Below are 20,325 nucleotides of genomic sequence, written 5' to 3' on the forward strand. Positions count from 1 at the left end.
CTTTTTTCTTAAATAACATTTAATAACAATAAAATTTGGAGGAAAAAGTCAAATAGCATCTATCGATATTCTTTTGGATTCGAATATTTTGCTTGTTTTATCACAGAGTTTTATACTTTGAACATTTGTTGGCAAGTCCGGTCTCTAAACATTCGATTTTGGTAAATTTCGCGCCCTTTGATGACAAAAAAGCAGAAATAAGAAACGGTTTTAACAAAACCGTTCATTTTTTTGGTTTCATGTTTTTCCTTTTTTCGAAAGCATGAATTTATAGCTTCTATCATTGTTCTATCTACGATCTGTAGTTGTTAAAGCAATCATTATAGGCGTGCTAACTTTTTTGATTGGTTTCTTTCTCTTTATAATGACTTTTCTTTCCCGTTATAAAAGATTGCAGCTAATTCTCTCTTTGAAACAGTTTTTTTTTTTTTTTGTTTTCACCGAAACGATGAAAATACCTGTTTTCTTATAATTTTAGTTTTTATAAATTCAATACCCGTGAAAAATGTTGCATATATTGGGTTTCGTTGTTGTATATACAAACTTTTTATATTTTTATATTATATTTAAAGTTAAAGCAAGAGAACGATAAAAAACATCTAAAAGAAAATGAAAGAAACAATCGTAAGAAATGAAATAAGGAAAGAAAAATTACGAAAAATGGTAAGTGCGCTTTGAACCCTTAAACTTTTCCTTACAACAACTCCATGATTTTTTGTTCATTTTATTTTTTGTTTAGTTTTTGTAATTTTCTGTTCTTTAGTAATATAATTTTTATGATTTCATGTAATTATTAAAATTTCCACAAACAATTTCATTTTGTAAAATGGTAAAATTGTTATGCATTGGTAATTTTAATTTTTTCGAGCTTAGATTTGCTTGAAGGTTCAATTTGTGATTCATTTTCGCGCATAATATAAAACAACTAGGCTTTAGTTTACAGAGACCATGAAAAGTAGAAAGACATTTGTTGAAATTTTTTTTTGTTCAAGACGAATAGACATTCAGCTTATACAGATGTAAAAATACTTTTGCTTTCAAAACGTACTTTTTTTATTTTTAAAGTTTATCAGCCGCATACTTCTGTTTGCGATAACATTTTCAGTTTGCTCTTATATGTAAGTGATACCATTGGATAAAGCAATAGTAGATTTGTTTTAGTTGTGGTTTATTTAAGACAATTCATGATCGATTTACATGCCTACAATTTGATATTTCGGTTGAAAACAAGCATGGTTTTTTTTTTTTTTTTTTTTTGCGTTATTAGGATGTTTGTTTGCATTGAACCATATCGAAGCGTTTTTAAACTTTGAGTTCGTTTTTAAAAATGGTTGGTATACGTCTTTTGCCTGATTTGAACGTGTTGCTATCGTCAACAAAGAGTATAGTTGAAAGATTTTATGACGTCACTCAGAGATCATTGACGTAGCTTAAAGAAATATCGACTCTTGAGGCATTCAGCAAGAGATTGAAAAGGGAGTTGTGAAATTACTATTTCTTTAATATACAAACTGCATACGTCCATTAAAGTAATGCTTTAGCCACCTGTTTGATACTCTAACGACATCTTAAGCTTTGGTGAATTGCGTCGAATGTTTCGAAATAATCGACAAATTCTCTCAAAGTAAAAAGAGCTTTTTATTTCATTAGTCGTGAAACGTTGCATATTTAGTGAACATTTTTTATTTTTAAATGCAGGTTGTTTTCTATAAAATAAATTATATTGAACAAATATGGTTCAATCAACTAATGCACATTATTCGTTCTAATATTTTTGAGAAAACGGGATGCATTGATAAAGGCTCTTTAATCTCCTACTTTTGTTGTACCCCCAGATTTAAAGATTGATGTAACTTTATCTACGTCAGGTTTCTCCGCGCTAATTTATTCCATTTATTCCATTATTATATAATTTATTCCATTCCATTTTGGAGCGCTTACAAATCTTTTAGGCAAGTTCAAACCATTGTAATAGTCATTACAATCTTACAATTTGAGTCGTCAATTCTTGAAGGTTTGTTTCGATTCAAACATTTTTTTTTTTTCAAACTCATCTGATATTTGCTCTTTATTTTTTATTTCATTTTCATTACAGCTTAGATATTCGCTTTATTTACATTAGGAACTTCAGCCGCAAATTCGGTTTTTCTTAAATTCTTCAGCTATATTTTTCATCTTGGATAGTTAGATTTACATTTAAAATTTATGGCAGCATGACTTCAAAAATTTTGGTCTCCTAATACTTTTTATTTGCCGAATTTTGGTAGGCTTCAGTCGGTGTTTTCGTGTTGAAGACCACTCAGAGAAAAAATCATAATTGTCTATTATCACAAATGTTCGCGTTTGCGTCCCTTTCATCATGTACCCATATGGCCTTGCTTTACCCAGGGTGAGGTCCGTTATTTTGGTTAATGCACTTTTCTTTTTTTCTATATTTCTGTTTTTCGTATTAGGCTGTTTATCAGCATGATAATATAGCATCTTTGGAATGGTTTTTAACAATCCCGATCAAAACAAACTCTCACTCGTGATCAGAGATGCTCAAATCCAGTCGCAATTTTTTTATGCTAGTGTATTGCATCGTATTGCGGTAAGTGATATTGAGTGCGTTCACTAAACGCATCATCTGACAGCCGCATTTCACTTTAACAGATTGTTTTCTTGAGGAAATATTAAACTTATCAAAACTTCGCTACCGCATATTTAGAAAACAGAAATACCGTGTATATATACCAGTACCAATACCAACATGAGGATCTTTAAAGTAATGGGTTGCCTCACAGTCCCAAAAAAAAGCACATTAACATATTTATGGTAAATATTCATCATCGAAAGAAAAAACTATGCACTGAACAGTATTTACAACAAAAAATAATTTTCTCAAAGAGAAAATTAAAAACACGTAAAAATGCATAAAATTAAAATAACGAGATCTTGTGGTGCGGAAAAACTATTTTCCGTTCGTAATTGTTGCAGACGATAAGTAGTTCGGGCTGATGCCAAAGAAGTTTTTTCTAAATTAAAGATTGATTCCATTTTCCAAATGAATAGCTAGTTTTAAAGTTTTTAAATGGCTAATCTTCTAATAATTTATTGTAATGACACATACAAAACATCTTTATGTTAAAACGTTAAAAAACTTAATTTAAGAACCGGATAATTAAGACTAAATTGGCAAAGCAAGTACAACTCATTAAGCTCTAACCATTTTACCTGAAACAATGGTTCAAGCCGCGAATTGTATAAAGGTGAGTTTCCACTCATCCGTTTAGCTACGGGAACGGGAAAGGGATGGGAAAATTAATCACGTGAGCATGCGCAGTTTGTAATTTGATTTTCCCGCAGCTTAGTTTTTCCCATCATATCTGTCTCGGGAAAAGGTTAATCTCAAATCAACTTTTTCCCGTAAATAAGCAAATAGCGAAACGAGCAGCCAATCACCTTGCTAGAATTTTCGAAAATTAAAAACAAAAAAGTGTAAAAGTTTCCAAGAATTTTTCCATTTTCGTAATTTTGTCATAAAGCTTTAATTTCGTAATTTTGTCAAAAACATTTATTTTCCTATAACTATGTATGTAATTACTTAAAGCTATTTACGCGTATATTTTTATTTTCCTACTATGAAGCAAAATGGAAATCATTAAGATATTTAGTTACTCACAATTACAACTTTGTTAGTTTTACTGCTAATTTTAAATTGTATAAATACCCGAATAAAATGTTAAAATATTAAACTTTGAAGTGAACTGTCCGATTTACGATATTATTATAAATTTAATTTAATAATGAATGAACTAAATGTGGATTTTTCAAGAATACAAAATGTTCCAACAAACTTGGAGGCTCATTTAATAGAAGAAGTGAGAAAATTTCCATGTTTATGGGACACAACAACTCGCGCATATAAGGAAACACCTTTAAAAGTTGAAGCATGGAGGCAGATATCTACTTTATTAAAAATAGAAGGTAGCTATTTATTTTTCCAAGTAAATTTAAACAAAAATTTCTAAATAATAAAATGACGTAACCTATTTTACATAACGTAACCTATTTTTTTTTTTTTTTTTCTTTTTGTGTGTAGAAAAAACTTTGACTTCAGCATGGACGAAATTGAGAGAAAATTTTCGTAGATGCTTGAATCGTCAAAAAAAGGCTACCATGTCTGGAGCTGGTGGGGAACAATTACCATCATGCCAATTCTTCACAGAATTAATGTTTTTGAAAGATGTCATTGGGGTAAAATCGACTAGTTCAAACATAAAATGCGATATTTTTGCAACACAACATTTAGTTGAACACAGAGGACTTGAAAATATAGACAATTCCATTAGAGCATCAAGTTCAAGAGATAATTTGACTTTAGTAGAAAATGAAACAGTTATAAATTCAATTACATCACCTCAGATGATTATCTCATCGCCAAATCATATGAAAAGAAAAATGAAAATTGACCCATTACAAGTTGCTCTTGAAAAAGCGATAATGAATGATGTGGAGCAAAATAAACTGATGAAAATATATGAAAATGATCCGGATGAGTTATTCTGTAAAAGCTTAGTAAGCTCTTTTCATAATCTTTCAAAAAAGAAAAACAAATTAGCAAAAATAAAAGTTATGGAAATCCTCCTTGAAATGGAAAGTGACAATGAATGAAAATGTAAAATTTAATTTTCAAATAAAATATATTTCATATACGAAGATGTTAGTTATTTTTACATTCAATATATACATTTAAGGTAAACAATAAAATACTTCAAAAATAAAAACAAATAAAGCAACTAAAAAAACTATATATATTCATATATATAACACACACACACAGATATATATATATATATATATATATATATATATATATATATATATATATATATATATATATATATATATATATATATATATATATATATATATATATATATATATATATATAAAGGAAGAGGAATTTCATCTTTGATCAAATGTGTTTTGAGAATGAGTAACCGAATCATATTGCCATGGAACCTGTCCTTGGGGAGAATTAAAGAAGTCTCGAAATGATTCCCTCACTGCCTTTGCATCACGAGTATAGTTATTTGAGCCTAATTGTTTTTGTAAAAGTGTTATTCCTTGGTAATCAGAAACATCACTTCACCATTCACCAGCTTGCAAACCAGATGGTGTTTCATAATCAACAAATTTTGAAGGGCAATATTGATTTAATGGTTCAAACTGACGACCATGCATAAGGTAGTTATGCAGAGCAGTGGCAGCTTTAGTCACGTTAATTACAATATTTTCTTTTGCAATAATTGGTTTGCGAAAAATTCTGCATCTTGCTGCCAAAATACCAAAAGTATTTTCTATTGTTCTGCGTGCACGTGCCAATCTATAGTTATATATTCTTTCCTTCAAAGATAATATTTCTTTAGGGTATGGCTTCATTAAATAGTTTTTGAGGGGAAATGCCTCATCTCCAATTAGAACATATGGCAGTTTTACGTTTGAGCCTATTGGTTCATAAGGTTCTGGGATATTTAATAACTTTGATTCAAAAGCAATTCCCATTTTACTATTTCTGAATACACCACCATCACTATTTCTACCAGTATCACCAATATCAACAAGTGTGAATTCATAGTTTGCATTACAAATAGCCATCAGAACAATAGAGTGAGATTTTTTATAATTAAAGTAGAACGAGCCTGATCTTGAAGGGGCTTGCATAACTATATGTTTCCCATCTATAGCCCCTATGCAATTGGAGAAGTTCCATTTCTTCTCAAATTCGTTTGCTATAAATCTCCATTCATTTTTGTTTTTTGGATAGCTAATATATTCCATAGCCAACAAAATAGTCCATATAGCAGTAGAGGTTTCGTTTATTATTCTTCCTATGGAAGTCGGACTTATTCGAAACATACCAGATAGGTCTATTTGTGAAGTGCCTCCAAAAATATATCTCAAAGTGACCATTAAACGTTCACTCGCTCCAATTGTCTCGCGTCTGAGGGAAGATTTTGTAATCGCCGGTGCAATTAGACTTAACAAATGTTCATACTTTGTAGGTGTCATTCGAAAAAACTTAAAAAAGAATTCGTGATCGAAAAGTTGCGTATCTTTTATAAATAAATTGAATGCTCCTTTTGTTTTTCTTTCTCTAAATAATTTTCTGACCCAAAACCTTTTTTTATACTTTTGCCTTCTTTTGATTTTTAAATAATTCAGTAATAACAAATGTGTAATTTCGGAAAGTTCTAGAACATTTGATGACGTTAGGGATTTAATAGCTTTAATAGATTTACCAATAAGAATTGTAAATATGTGTTTGTGGTGATTTATGACGGTTTGTGGAAGGATATTTTGGGAAAAGCATGGGGTATATATAAAGGAGAAAATTTGTAAAAAGAGAGAGTTAGTTAGAAGAGAAAATTATTGCTATTTAGTGACTTGTTGATTGCGAGAAAAAACTACAAGCTAACCGGGCCATGGAACCAAGTATGAGATTGTTTGATATGTTTGAAACGTACGATGGCACTTCGGATGCTGCTGTTTGGATTCAACGAACAAAAGTGATTGCTGAAATTCAGAACTTAAAGCTTGAACTACTTTTTCCGATTCTTCTCAGAGAAGCTGCTTATGCAGTGTACGATGCTTTAACCGCGGAAGTCAAAAAAGATGTAGTGGAAGTCGAGCGTGTGTTATTAGCGGCGTTTTCTATAGATGCCTACACTGCATATGAACTATTCACAAAACGAAAATTATGTGACGAAGAAAAAGTTGACGTGTTTTTAGCTGATTTAAGACGATTAGCCTATCTAGCTAAATTACCAGAGGAGTCTGTGCGTTTGGCGTTTGTTGTGGGTTTGCCAGAAGTCTTATCATCAAGATTTCGAGCCGTAATGGACCCGATTGATAAAATGTTACCCAGAGTGAGAGCTGCTATGAACTGTGCAAATGTGATTGACAGTGATGCTGTTGGCGCTGTGTCTAGACGCCATGCTACAAAAACTGCGTTAGTGTGTTACAACTGTAAACGTTTGAATCACATTGCAAAGAACTGTTCGCTTGCGAAGAGCTTGTCTCCGAAGACTGTTAGATGTTTTAAATGTGGTGAGGAAGGACACATTGCATCGAAATGCTGGAAGCTGCAGGGAAACGATTGCAGGAGCGAGGCATCTGCGCTACCTCGCTCCTGAACATCGGTGGAATGAGCGCATTATCTGTTATTCGTTTGAAAGTTAACGGTATGGTTGCGACAGCGTTAGTAGACACAGGGTGTTCAAAGACAATTTTGAATAAAAAATTCCTGCCCAGACGTCAATGTAGGTACTCAAACTCTCAAAAGGTAGTAACGTTTGAAGGAAAGGTTCATCAGTGCACTGGGTCAGCGGTCGTGATTCTTGAAGTTGATGGCATTAAAGCACGTGATCAGGTTATTTTAGTGGATTTCCAACCGTTTGGAGTCGATATGATGCTTGGAATGAGTTCCATTAAGTTACTAGGAGGAGTATCCATCTCTCCTTTGGGAAAAGCGAAGTTCGGATTAAGTTACTGTGGAGCAACGGCTTTGAACAAGAACAAAGTCAAGAAAATCGAAATAAAAAAGAAAGATCATGAAGCAGTTTTTAATGGTGCTGAATGGAGAGTCAAATGGAAATGGAGAGATGGAGAAGGCCCCAACCGATTGTATAATAAAGTGGCACAGTACGGAATTCCACAATACGCTAGAGCAGACTATGAAAACGAACTACAGGAATGGATTGATCGGAAATGGCTGTTAGAGTACAACGAAAATGAATTGGGGCCGCCCAAAGGGCAGATTCCGTTAATGGCTGTCATTCAGAGAAACAAAGACAACAAAATCCGACCTGTTCTAGACTGGAGAGAAGCTAACGATTTAATTGAGGCATACACGAGAGATGCAGATGTGTGTGTCGAAAAGCTTAGAGAATGGAGAAGGATGGGTAACAAACCAGCAATCATCGATTTACGCAAGGCTTATCTTCAACTAAAAACTGATAAATCTCTTTGGCCGTTCCAAACAGTGGTGTTTCGAAATAAAAGGTATTGCTTGACCCGACTTGGTTTCGGATTGAATGTTGCGCCAATGATCATGAAATCCGTTGTGAGTGCCGTCATTGATCAAGACGAATTGGTGAAGAGGGGAACGTCCGCTTATGTAGACGACATTTTCGTAGACGAAAGTGTGGTGAGTCTTGATTATGTCAAGAGGCATTTTTTGAAATATGGTTTAGAGAGTAAAGATGGTGAGCAGATTGATGATAATGGAGTTCGTGTGTTAGGATTGTGTGTGCGCAAGGTTGGTAACAAACTGATGTAGTCCAGAGGGAACCGAGTTGATGCTATCTCGCAAAAGTTAACCAGGAGAGTTGTGTTTTCAATCTGTGGACAGTTGGTAGGACATTTACCCGTGTGTGGTTGGTTGCGAGTGATTTGTAGTCTCTTGAAGAGGAAAGCTGTCAGTCTGACGACGGGTTGGGACGATGATGTTTGTGATGAGAACGTTAAGTGGGTGCTTCAGGAAGTATTTGCTGAGGTGGAACGCTGCGAGCCTGCTTGTGGTGATTGGGCTGTGCGTGGTGATGAGGGAAAAGTGTGGGTTGATGCCAGTTCTTTAGCGATTGGTGCTCTTATTCAAGTTGGGGAGACTACTGTGGAGGATGCAACATGGCTGCGAAAAGAAACGTCTGATGTTCATATAAACATGGCAGAACTAGACGCTGTGATACGGGGAATGAATATGGCTCTGATGTGGAAGCTGAAGAAAGTGACTGTTTTTACCGATTCCGTGACTGTGTACCACTGGGTTTCTGACGCCCTTACGGGAAAATCAAGGTTGAGATCAAAAGCGACGGGGGAAATGCTGATTCGAAGAAGACTGAGCGTGTTGCAACAACTAATTGAAGAATACGATGTTAGCGTCGAGGTGAAACTCATTCCTTCTAAAGATAATTTGGCCGACGCATTAACTAGAGTTCGCAGCAGATGGCTCAACAAACTGACTGTGCCAGAGTGTCGGAATGGTTGCTTGGGAGTCGCAGCTACGAAGGCTGAAGCTATTTCCAATATACACAAAAGAACTGGACATTTTGGAGTGAATCGAACGTTAAACTTTGTTCGTAAAACAATTCCGACTGCTACTGAAAACGATGTTCGAAGTGTGATAAAAAATTGCGAACCATGTCAGTCAATAGATCCAGCGCCAATACGGTGGGAAAAAGGAAAATTGGATGTTAAAGGAAACTGGGAGAGATTGGCCATGGATATCACGCATTATGGCACTGACAAGTTTTTGAGTCTAATTGATTGTGGACCTTCAAAATACGCGTTGTGGCGACAATTATCGAGCTCATACGGAAGTGTTGCCATAGTCCGAATACTCCGTCTTGTTTTTTGTGAACGTGGAGCACCGTCTGAGATATTAACTGACAATGAGCCAACATTTAAGACTAAAGAGATAAGGAGTTTCCTTGATAGTTGGGGAGTGCAAATTAGATATAGAGCCGCTTATTATCCTGAAGGAAAGGGAATTGTGGAAAGAAACCACCGTACGATCAAGAGAATAGCAGAACGATCAAAAATGTCGATACCGGAAGCACTATATTGGTACAATGTCTCAGCCGACAAAAATGGTGCAAGCCCGATGGGCAAAATATACAGCTACCCCATTGGTGTGAAAGGATTGAAAAAAGAGAATCTTCCTGCACGAAATGTCCTGAACGAGAGATTTCGAATTGGCGATAAAGTCTGGCTGAAACCACCAAATGCGAGGTGCCATACAAAGTGGCAACCAGCTACGGTAACTCGGAATGCGTTAAACCAAACCGTAGAAGTGAACGGCATTCCGCGTCATGTGAAACATGTTAGACCTCGAACTGATACTCAGCCCTACATTATCCCTGATGAGGAAGTAGAGATGAATGTTGAAACTGATCAAGTGGATGCTGAAAACCAAGGAGATCCAATTAAAGATGTATTAGAGACGAACGAGGAAAATATCGACGCTGAGGATAGACCCCAAGAAATCGACATGCTTTTGCGACGGAGTGGTCGGGAACGGCGCATGCCTTCGAAATACCTTGATTACTATTTGGATGATCCGTAAGGATCAAGGAGGAGTGTAATTTCGGAAAGTTCTAGAACATTTGATGACGTTAGGGATTTAATAGCTTTAATAGATTTACCAATAAGAATTGTAAATATGTGTTTGTGGTGATTTATGACGGTTTGTGGAAGGATATTTTGGGAAAAGCATGGGGTATATATAAAGGAGAAAATTTGTAAAAAGAGAGAGTTAGTTAGAAGAGAAAATTATTGCTATTTAGTGACTTGTTGATTGCGAGAAAAAACTACAAAATGTAAAGTTCTTCTGCTAAGAATCGATAACACCGCCATTTTTATTATTTAGCTATCATTACTTAAAAGTGAAAGTTAAAGTAAAGCAAGTTTGACCAGTGCAAGTGGAAATGAATATATCCCATCCGATCTGTCCATATTCGTTTTTTTTCCCATCTCTTTCCCTACCCGTAGCAAAAAAGGATGAGTGGAAACTCACCTTAACCTTTATTTTTTTCTCATGTTAACTATCATTTTCAGGGCGTAACCATGCACCGTCGTTAAGTGCGCTTTAACTTTATTCTACCACGGACGTATAAGAGATAGACATGCATCGTTACTGTTTTTTTTTGTTGTTTTTTTTGCGAACCATGCATTTTGAAAATTGTTACAAACCTTTTGTTTTAAAACATAGAACTTTAATTCTCTTAAAATCTGTCGGATTCGTCGAAAATATTTGGTCTCGTCTAACCAGTCACATCAACTTCCATTTAGTTGTTAAAAATAACAGAACTAGAACCAAGTTTTAAGCTTAATTTTATATAGCGAGACATTCTTAATATTTTAAGAAATAACGCTGATGATGATATAAAAATTAATTTACTTAACTACTTTAGTACATGTATAGCTGGAGATATAATTAATAATACAAAATATCAACTAGTTTTGTAGCTACCTAGAGCACAATGATTCCATGTCCAGGGAGCTTGTCCATCTACTATATTGCTATAGACTTCCAGTTTATGAATATTATATAATTTTCTATTTTTATGTTTAGCAACAGAAATATATACAGTTAAGGATAAATAACTCATACATAAAATGAATATAAATGCAATAAAGAAAAAAATAATTTGTCACAGTTTTAAAGAATTTAGCAAAGCCAATTTATGGCAAAGCGCAAGAATAACTAAGTATTTAATAACAACATAATATGATTTACCAGCTATATATAAGCTAACTTTTATTTGACAAAAAAAAATTGGTTTTTTTTATGTGCTTTTTATGACAAATGAAATGATATATGAATAATGAAAAACGAAAAGATGAACAACCTGGCCGCATTTTGCAAGATAATTATAAATTTGAATAACTTTTTAAAAGTTTTTGCTTCATCAAATGAATTATAAAAAAGCCCATTGAAATTACACCGATTAAAAAATAATGCATAGTGAAATATATATCATGGAGCTTATAGAGTAGTCGAGGCAAAAAATGGTGACAAATCGGAAAAAATACTTAAAAAATACACAAATTTAAGGCTGGTGAATGAAGGACCAAGGAGTTGAATGAAACCAGATCTTGACAACAAATTTTATTTAAGCTTTTATATATTTCGTTATGCTTTTTTTAGCCATTTTAAAATCATTCTTACAGGTCTATTCAATCATGGACAGTCTTTGTTTACGAAAAAAGTTCCCAAATTTACAAATGTTCATCTTAGAAAAACGATAAAATCTGCTTGTGCCGAAAACTAATTTCCTTTACCTTGGTGTAATTTGATTAGTAATTTGTCAACGCGTGAAGTAGTTACTTTATCCTGAACAGTTTTATTAAATAAATGCTATATAGAGTTTTATAGTTATAGAGTTTCTGTTTTAAAACTCTGGGCAGCCATTTTAATAGACTTTTTGTTGACGGGTGAAAATTTAGAGTCGGAAACTCGCATGGCTCGCTGATTTGTGCGGCCTCTTTGATGTTAACAACGAGTTGCACGTCCGTCTCTTACACATCTATGACTCTGCTTCTCTTAGTAAATGTAAAAAAATGTTTTTTGTTTTATCATTGTAATTATTTTTTTTTACTAGAATCACTTATTTCATATCTTGAAATAAGAAAAGGGAAAAGATTTGTTAAAAAACATCTTTTATAGTTTGGTTGACACCTTTCCCTTTTTTACCCGCTCACTTGTTTTATTCAACAAAGCATAAATATAAAAAAAAATTTGTTTTACATTTCTTAAAAAACGTGGGATTATAGAAATAAATTAATATTTAACATCTTTATAGTTTTCATATCATAAAGGTTCGAATATTAAATTCATAATTGGCGTTGAAGTAGTTGAAAGTCGTAAAAAGTTAACGATAGTAAAAAAATTTTCGTAAATAAGTAAAAGGTAAATGACATCCGTTGCTTCTACAAAACGGAAAATTTTAATCAAGACTGAAATTCGAAGAATCTAATCTCTAGTCAACACACGGGGGTATATTAGAAACATTATTGCAGTATAAGAAAGGCGAGAAACTGCAAGGTGGTGCTATTAGAAAAGGTTGCTGCCAATTTTGAGTTAATCGTTAACAGTTTCTAAATTCGCAATTAGTTAAAAAGCAGTAAGGTGAAGGATGTTTTATCAGAAAAAAGATAAAAGAAAAAGAAAAATGCTGAAGGAATGAAATGAATTTTTCAGAAAATTTAACAAAAATGAAAAACGCTTCATTGAATCGCCATGGATCAATTCGTAGTTTGGTTTCTGCTATTGACGTCCAAAAGTCAACACATTTTAATGTTTCTAAACGTGGTACCAGTTTTAAGCGCACATTTTCTTCTATTGGGCCACGCTACAATCCAAAATGAGTATATGGCTGTTCGTTTATCAAGAAATTGATGACGTGTTTCTAACACGTCATCAAGTTCTTGGTAAACAAAAAAAAACACTTGATAATGTGTCTCTAAATTAAAAAAAAACACTTGATAATGTGTCTCTAAATTAAAAAAAAACACTTGATAATGTGTCTCTAAATTTACTGCCTTGAAGCATCAATGTTGGCTAAAAGGTCCAACTTTAACAAAAAACTTCCCACATTAACAAGGCAAAACCTCGTCACGATGGGCGACTTCAATCATGAATGTCTTTTTCCATGGAAGCAATCGAGTCAGCAACATTATTATTTAATTAAAATATCTTTATATTTTACTTTCCATTTTTGTCTCGATAAGTAAAAAAAAAATGTACACCACAAAAGCTTATTGGTTAGGCTGACTTAACGACATTTAGCCTGTTAGAACAAAAAAGTGATCGAAATAAAAAAGTTTCCAACCGCAGCACAATCTGATTTGTCAGTTAGAAAAGTGACACCCCGTAAAAATTACTCGTTTCATTCTCCATGCGAAAATACTATTTATTTTTTCCGGATATGTTCCTTCCTGCAAGTAAACTTTGAGTTATCTCAGGCATGGGGAAATTTGTCTGAAATATTCACCAATTACAACAACTCAAACGTGAAACTTAAGTGGATATTATTTGTAAAGCTCTATAAATTTGGAAATTTTGTAATTATTTCTTCAATAAAACCTTTAAATTAATTAACGTTTGTGTTATTTTCGGACAGGTAAAAAATCGAAGTGCATACTTTATTCTCGGAATAAAGTATGCACTTCGATTTTTTACCTGTCCGAAAGGAGCTCAAGGAGTATTTAGTTTACTACTATCATGGCTGCAGTTTTTTCCTGTTCAAAGAAGCTCAAGGAGTATTTAGTTTACTACTATCATGGCTGCAGTTTTTTCCTGTTCATATCATACTTTCTTAGTTAATCCGTTTTCAGATTGTTTATATTATTGTTTATATCACTGAAGAGTAATGCGGAAATTACCTAATTACTGAAGGGTATTTGCATTTTATCTGGGATTTTAAAGGGTATTATATAACTGTAACTAGAATTAAGCACTCTTAATATAAATCAATACAAAAAAAGTATTTGAATTAGAAAGAGAAATACGGAGGAATTAAAGTTTTTTGTTCAATTAGAATAAATTGGCTCCACTTAAAACTATTTTTCGAGGTTCTCAGCTTTAGAATACTGGTCACAAAAAACAAATATAACTGAATAAAAATATTTGTGAGAAAAATAAATCTCTTAACGAGCAATTTTTAGTTTGATTGATACCCTAGTTGACTATCTTACAGAAAACTTATAAGTCTTGTAGGATGGCAATATTCTTATATTATCCTTTAGGATATCCTAAAGGATTCGTAAGATCGTAAGTAAAAACAGAAAAGTTGTTTTGTTAATGTTAGTTCTGTAAAATATACTTTTTTTCACAAATGAAAAAAAAGCGCGTTTCTTAACTTCACTCAGATAATTAGAGGAGAAATTAAGAAACGCGCTTTTTTAACAATTTCGTTATAAAAATTTCATTTTCATTTGTTATAACAAGGTATATCCTGTTTAATCTATAAAAACGTTTACATTTTGTTTGGTACATGTACATGTTTAGTACATGTACTAAAAAAAAACAATATCTGCTATACTATTTATTTAGTTTTTAATGTGCAAAATTTATTTTACACAGAATGAAATTTTATTTCAATAAGAAAACATTAATTCCAACTTAAACTTACCTATTACGAATCTAAAATTAAATAGCCTACAGCATCCTATGAGAATCCTATTTTGATCCTTCAAGATCTTTTAAAATATTCTTTTAGATCTTACCTTATCCTATAAGAATTCCTTTAAATCCTACAAGATCCTTCAAAAGGATGCTTATAGGTCTTGCAGGGACTTGTGCAACTCAACCCATAGGATTCTTGTAGGATCTGTAAGATCAGTCAACTAGGGTGTCAACTACCCTAGTTGACTGATCTTACAGATCCTACAAGAATCCTATGGTTTGAGTTGCACAAGTCCCTGCAAGACCTATAAGCATCCTTTTGAAAGATCTTGTAGGATTTAAAAGAATTCTTATAGGATAAGGTAAGATCTAAAAGAATATTTTAAAAGATCTTGAAGGATCAAAATAGGATTCTCATAGGATGCTGTAGGCTATTTAATTTTAGATTCGTTATAGGTAAGTTTAAGTTGGAATTAATATTTTCTTATTGAAATAAAATTTCATTCTGTGTAAAATAAATTTTGCACATATTAAAAACTAAATAAATAGTATAGCAGATATTGTTTTTTTTTTAGTACATGTACTAAACAAAATGTAAACGTTTTTATAGATTAAACAGGATATACCTTGTTATAACAAATGAAAATGAAATTTTTATAACGAAATTGTTAAAAAAGCGCGTTTCTTAATTTCTCCTTTAATTATCTGAGTGAAGTTAAGAAACGCGCTTTTTTTTCATTTGTGAAAAAAAGTATATTTTACAGAATTAACATTAACAAAACAACTTTTCTGTTTTTACTTACGATCTTACGAATCCTTTAGGATATCCTAAAGAATAATATAAGAATATTGCCATCCTACAAGACTTATAAGTTTTCTGTAAGATAGTCAACTAGGGTACCCTAGTTGACTGATCTTACAGATCCTACAAGAATCCTATGGGTTGAGTTGCACAAGTCCCTGCAAGACTTATAAGCATCCTTTTGAAGGATCTTGTAGGATTTAAAGGAATTCTTACAGGATAAGGTAAGATCTAAAAGAATATTTTAAAAGATCTTGAAGGATCAAAATAGGATTCTCATAGGATGCTGTAGGCTATTTAATTTTAGATTCGTAATAGGTAAGTTTAAGTTGGAATTAATATTTTCTTATTGAAATAAAATTTCATTCTGTGTAAAATAAATTTTGCACATTAACAAATAAATAAATAGTATAGCAGATATTGTTTTTTTTTAGTACATGTACCAAACAAAATGTAAACGTTTTTATAGATTAAACAGGATATACCTTGTTATAACAAATGAAAATGAAATTTTTATAGCGAAATTGTTAAAAAAGCGCGTTTCTTAGTTTCTCCTTTAATTATCTGAGTGAAGTTAAGAAACGCGCTTTTTTTTCATTTGTGAAAAAAAGTATATTTTACAGAATTAACATTAACAAAACAACTTTTCTGTTTTACTTACGATCTTACGAATCCTTTAGGATATCCTAAAGGATAATATAAGAATATTGCCATCCTACAAGACTTATAAGTTTTCTGTAAGATAGTCAACTAGGGTTGTTTTCGAATATTTTTACGTACGCTGAATAAGTAATGTAATTGATAACAAAAAAAAGACAAAAGTATTTTCTTTGTATAATGTAATCAGAGAACTGATGTTTTGACTCATTTAGCTGTCAACTTTTTTTTTTATCAACAACGGAAAATGAAACGGAGTTGGAATTTTTTGTAGGATTAGTTTTAATTTTTTTTGTTAGGTTTCAAAAAATTAAAAGCTTTATTGTTTTTTTTTTTTTTGTTTTGTTTTGTTTTTGTTTTTACATATCATGTTAATAACAAAATATTGAATTTAAAGTTTTTAGTGTTAGTTTTTATAAAACTGTATTGTGTTGCTTTAAAAAGCTTTTTTTTTTTTTTTTTTTTTTGAGTTTTGTAATGAACCCATGGCTTCTTTGTTATTTAATGCGTATGTTCGGAAGTATTTTTTCGATATATGACCTTATAAATGCTTCGAAATTGTATGACAAACAGCTATGCGAGCGGATTTTTGAATAAATTAGTTGTATAAAAACTTTATTTTCAATGTCTATTTTTGTGCCAACTTTTGTATAAAATTTTGTGTTTCTACAACAATAAATCTTGTTCAAACTAAAACTGTTTTGTTCGAGTAAAATAAAGTTTAAAATGAAAAAACGAGGGGTTGCAGACGAAATTTCCCACGAAACGTTGCAAATGTTTATTAGGTTTATGCAACGTTGGTAGTTGATTAAATAAAAACTTCTTTTACTATTTTCCTGTATTATTGATTACTTAGAAATTTTTTGAGATATTTTCAGACATCATTTAATATGTTCATATTTAATTTCAAGTATAGAAAATGAAAGTCCGAAATATTTTGCATTGGTTTTTTGGTGTTGACGGTGCAACCTCTTTGCCGATTGGAATATGTGTTGTTGTGTTTTTACTTAATGTAAGACTGCCCTTTTTCGTTTCTGTTGGTTTATAGTAAGTAGACAAGTATATATTTGTACGGTGTAGAAAATCTATTTTTCATTTAGTTATTTAATGGAATGGCAGTGACAAACCTCTCTTCATATTTGCCGCAACTTGTCAAGGTATTGACTAGCATCACTGTTTAATAATTCTTCTTTCGTATCGTTTTTGATGTTAAGATTTTTGATGCCTAGATAAATTTATCTCCCGAAAACTAAGCTTTATAATTTGAATCTACATCCAAACAAAAAAAGTTAGACGGGGGTTGCAATTTTATAAAAAAATCTTATAAAAAGCAACAACAAAGTTTCAACTGTAAGCTGAAGTCCATTCATTACTCGAATAACTATATTTTTTCGTGGAAATCTTAAGGTGGGGGGAAAAAAAGGGGCTCAGCATAATTGTGCAATTTATACTGTTCTTTCATTTTAACTTTATCTGATTGGTGGGTTCTGTGGACTAAAATTAGGTTATCAATCTCCTGTTTTAGAATAGGAGCTTTTTTATAAGAATAACCATACTTGTTCACCTTTTCTTTACTGATTATTTTTTCTTTTAGCTAACAACTTTTCCTTGTAGATCAGTTGAATTTATTCTGAAACACCTCTTTAACATCAGTAACACGTAATCTTTTTTCTTATATCCTGCATTGGTGTGAAATTATGTATGTATGTATGTATGTATGTATGTATGTATGTATGTATGTATGTATGTATATATGTATGTATGTATGTATGTATGTATGTATGTATGTATGTATGTATGTATGTATGTATGTATGTATGTATGTATGTATGTATGTATGTATGTATGTATGTATGTATGTATGTATGTATGTATGTATGTATGTATGTATGTATGTATGTATGTATGTATGTATGTATGTATGTATGTATGTATGTATGTATGTATGTATGTATGTATGTATGTATGTATGTATGTATGTATGTATGTATGTATGTATGTATGTATGTATGTGTGTGTATGTATGTATGTATGTTTGTAACAATGGAAGTATGTTCCTTAAAATTGAAGCGTCGCTATGATTTATCACTTTTTAACAAAAAATGGTAAAAGAATACAAAAACTACTAATTAGGAATATTATCCTTTGTTTCAAGTACTCCAAGCGTATTAAGAATGAAATTAGTTGTTTCTATCAAGTATACCGGAACCGGAATTTTTGGCTCTCTCTTTTTTCTTTGATTCCTGACTTTTTTTGCTTTTCATGTTTTGTTTTTTTTCTTTTTGGGAGAAGGTTTCTAAAACGATATACAATCAAAAAAATGTATTGTTAAAAGCTTACATAAGTTTACAAATATTTTTGCAATGCTTTATTTAAGGTGATGTTTCTTGGACCAATGTGCTCCATACTTGGGGTAAATTGGCCCCTCAAAACATTAATAAGATACTATACATTAATAAGATACTAATCATATAAGATACTATAATTTTATTATAGTATCTTATATGATTAAAACATAATATTTGGTCACAGATTTTAGTCAATGTCTTCATCTAATGGGACTAGAAAATCATTACAGTAGAAATATTCATATGATAGACCCTCGAGTTCATTTCCTATACAATTCTTATGTGCCCACTGATGGCAGCTTGAGCACTGAATCCACTCTGCACCTGGAAGGCTATTTTAGAAGAGTTTGTGGAATACTCTTTCTCATTATCAATTTCATCATCCTTATTTTTCTTGTTCTGTTCCTTCCTCTTAGTTTGACAAGATTGAATCTGGTTGTTTAAGAGCCACTTGGATCACCTACTTTGTTGGAAAATAGTTTTAAGGAGCGGCATCTGGTATTCAACTGAAATCTGAAAAGTTTTATTCCGTTGAAGTAGATAGAGAAGCAGTCAATTTTTTTAATACTTGTTCGTTTAGAAGTGTTGTAACCTGCAGTGGAGAAATTAGTATCAGGGTCTGGTCTATCTGTTGTATATGACAGCAAAAAAGTCACTTTCTTAAAAAAGGTCTTTGTTAAATGGATAAATTCCCGTTACTTGAAGTAGGAGTTAAAGTTAACTCTCGGAAAGATAAAATATGGGGGGGGGGGGGGCACACTACTGCCAAATGCAAGATGTTCCTCATTTTATCTACTGGAAACAGCATATGTATAAGCAAAGATCATAGTATGTCACTCGCTTTCATAAGATAATGCTCTTCCTGCTCAGGTTCATATACCTGAAGAGAAAGTAATTGAGTTATATATTACATATTGCGTAAACATTCTTTTTAACTATTCCAGCTGTTCTTTGTATTGAACCATGCGTGCATGGGTCTTAAGTTACGTTACAGAAAAAAAACTATCAAACTCAAATCAGTAATTAAACAAAAAAAAATTTAATGTAACTGAAATTTTTTAGCATAGTTGAACTTGTTCCAAGGTCTTCTGCTTGATTTAGGAGGTTTTAGATCTCTCAGTGTAGTAGTTACTTCATTAATTATATTAGGCTCAGGCATTTTAACAGCAGCAACATTATGGCATTCATTTTTATCATCAGAAAATGCTGGAATCGCTAAGTTCTCATGAATCACCTCAGTTTGAACTTAAGCATTAGAAGTAGAAGGTAATCCCCTGATCCCCTGATCTGCAAATATTTTTAAAGTATAAGGTAGAAATGTGGTTAAACTTACATTTTCGATACAATATTACATCATTACACTTTTTACATATTACATTTTTAACTTATTGCATATTAATTACGTATTATTTACTTTTTTTTTAATATGAAATATTTAATATCACTACACACACACAAACACAGACACACATGTTTATATATATACATTCATATAAGATATAATTTACATAAATTTATGTTACATACATGAAACTCCGGCAAAATTATTAAATACCTATTGATTTATCAGGCTTAATTTTTCTCTAATGTGTTTTGAAACAGATAAAAAAAGCTTCAATAAAAATTTCGTTTTTATAAAAACAATATTCTATCACCGACACTTTTTTCCACCACAAACTATTTAATATTAATCAAAAATTCGTACGCATAAAAAAGGGGCACGTTAGCTCACATGGCTTAAGTGCTTTGTTTACGCTAGACCAACCCGCTACATCGCCATGTTTAGAGTAAAATTGATATTTTTCTTAACCTATCAATAGATGCTACGTTACATTTCATATAAAAAA

General features: G+C 32.0%; 3 protein-coding genes across 10 annotated transcripts in view; all 3 read left to right on the forward strand.

Moving 5' to 3' along the window:
* Positions 1–549: 549 nt before the first annotated feature.
* Positions 550–20,325, forward strand: part of LOC145194458 (uncharacterized) — a 29,299-nt gene continuing 9,523 nt past the window's right edge. For 2 of the 8 annotated variants that reach the window (XM_090069298.1, XM_090069299.1), the window contains exons 1-3: positions 550–663; positions 17,042–17,142; positions 17,231–17,287. In XM_090069298.1, the coding sequence (XP_089925424.1) occupies positions 17,050–17,142; positions 17,231–17,287 (150 nt within the window). In that variant the 5' untranslated portion in view covers positions 550–663; positions 17,042–17,049. The remainder of the gene's footprint in view (positions 664–17,041; positions 17,143–17,230; positions 17,288–20,325) is intronic. The other 6 variants (XM_090069294.1, XM_090069295.1, XR_016445779.1 and 3 more) reach the window with 5 other exon arrangements.
* Positions 3,271–4,687, forward strand: LOC149881344 (uncharacterized). The gene is made up of 2 exons (XM_090069301.1): positions 3,271–3,966; positions 4,082–4,687. The coding sequence occupies exons 1-2, from the start codon at positions 3,786–3,788 to the stop codon at positions 4,651–4,653; spliced, it is 753 nt and encodes a 250-aa protein (XP_089925427.1). The 5' UTR covers positions 3,271–3,785; the 3' UTR covers positions 4,654–4,687.
* LOC149881345 (uncharacterized) lies at positions 7,190–10,108 on the forward strand. The gene is made up of 2 exons (XM_090069096.1): positions 7,190–8,272; positions 8,324–10,108. The coding sequence occupies exons 1-2, from the start codon at positions 7,190–7,192 to the stop codon at positions 10,106–10,108; spliced, it is 2,868 nt and encodes a 955-aa protein (XP_089925222.1).

This window comes from Hydra viridissima, unplaced genomic scaffold, assembly GCF_058129835.1.
Source record: "Hydra viridissima isolate aposymbiotic clone 2 unplaced genomic scaffold, HvirCarnegie_v1 scaffold_12, whole genome shotgun sequence".
Lineage (NCBI taxonomy): Eukaryota > Metazoa > Cnidaria > Hydrozoa > Anthoathecata > Hydridae > Hydra > Hydra viridissima.

What these genes read in the sequence shown, in the direction of transcription:
- LOC149881344 (XM_090069301.1), top strand. Translation starts at nt 3,786, where the DNA reads ATGAATGAACTAAATGTGGATTTTTCAAGAATACAAAATGTTCCAACA. An exon ending in TACTTTATTAAAAATAGAAG is followed by an intron (nt 3,967 to 4,081) that starts GTAGCTATTTAT and finishes TTTTGTGTGTAG; the next exon opens with AAAAAACTTTGACTTCAGCA.
- LOC149881345 (XM_090069096.1), top strand. Translation starts at nt 7,190, where the DNA reads ATGAGCGCATTATCTGTTATTCGTTTGAAAGTTAACGGTATGGTTGCG. An exon ending in AGCAGATTGATGATAATGGA is followed by an intron (nt 8,273 to 8,323) that starts GTTCGTGTGTTA and finishes AAACTGATGTAG; the next exon opens with TCCAGAGGGAACCGAGTTGA.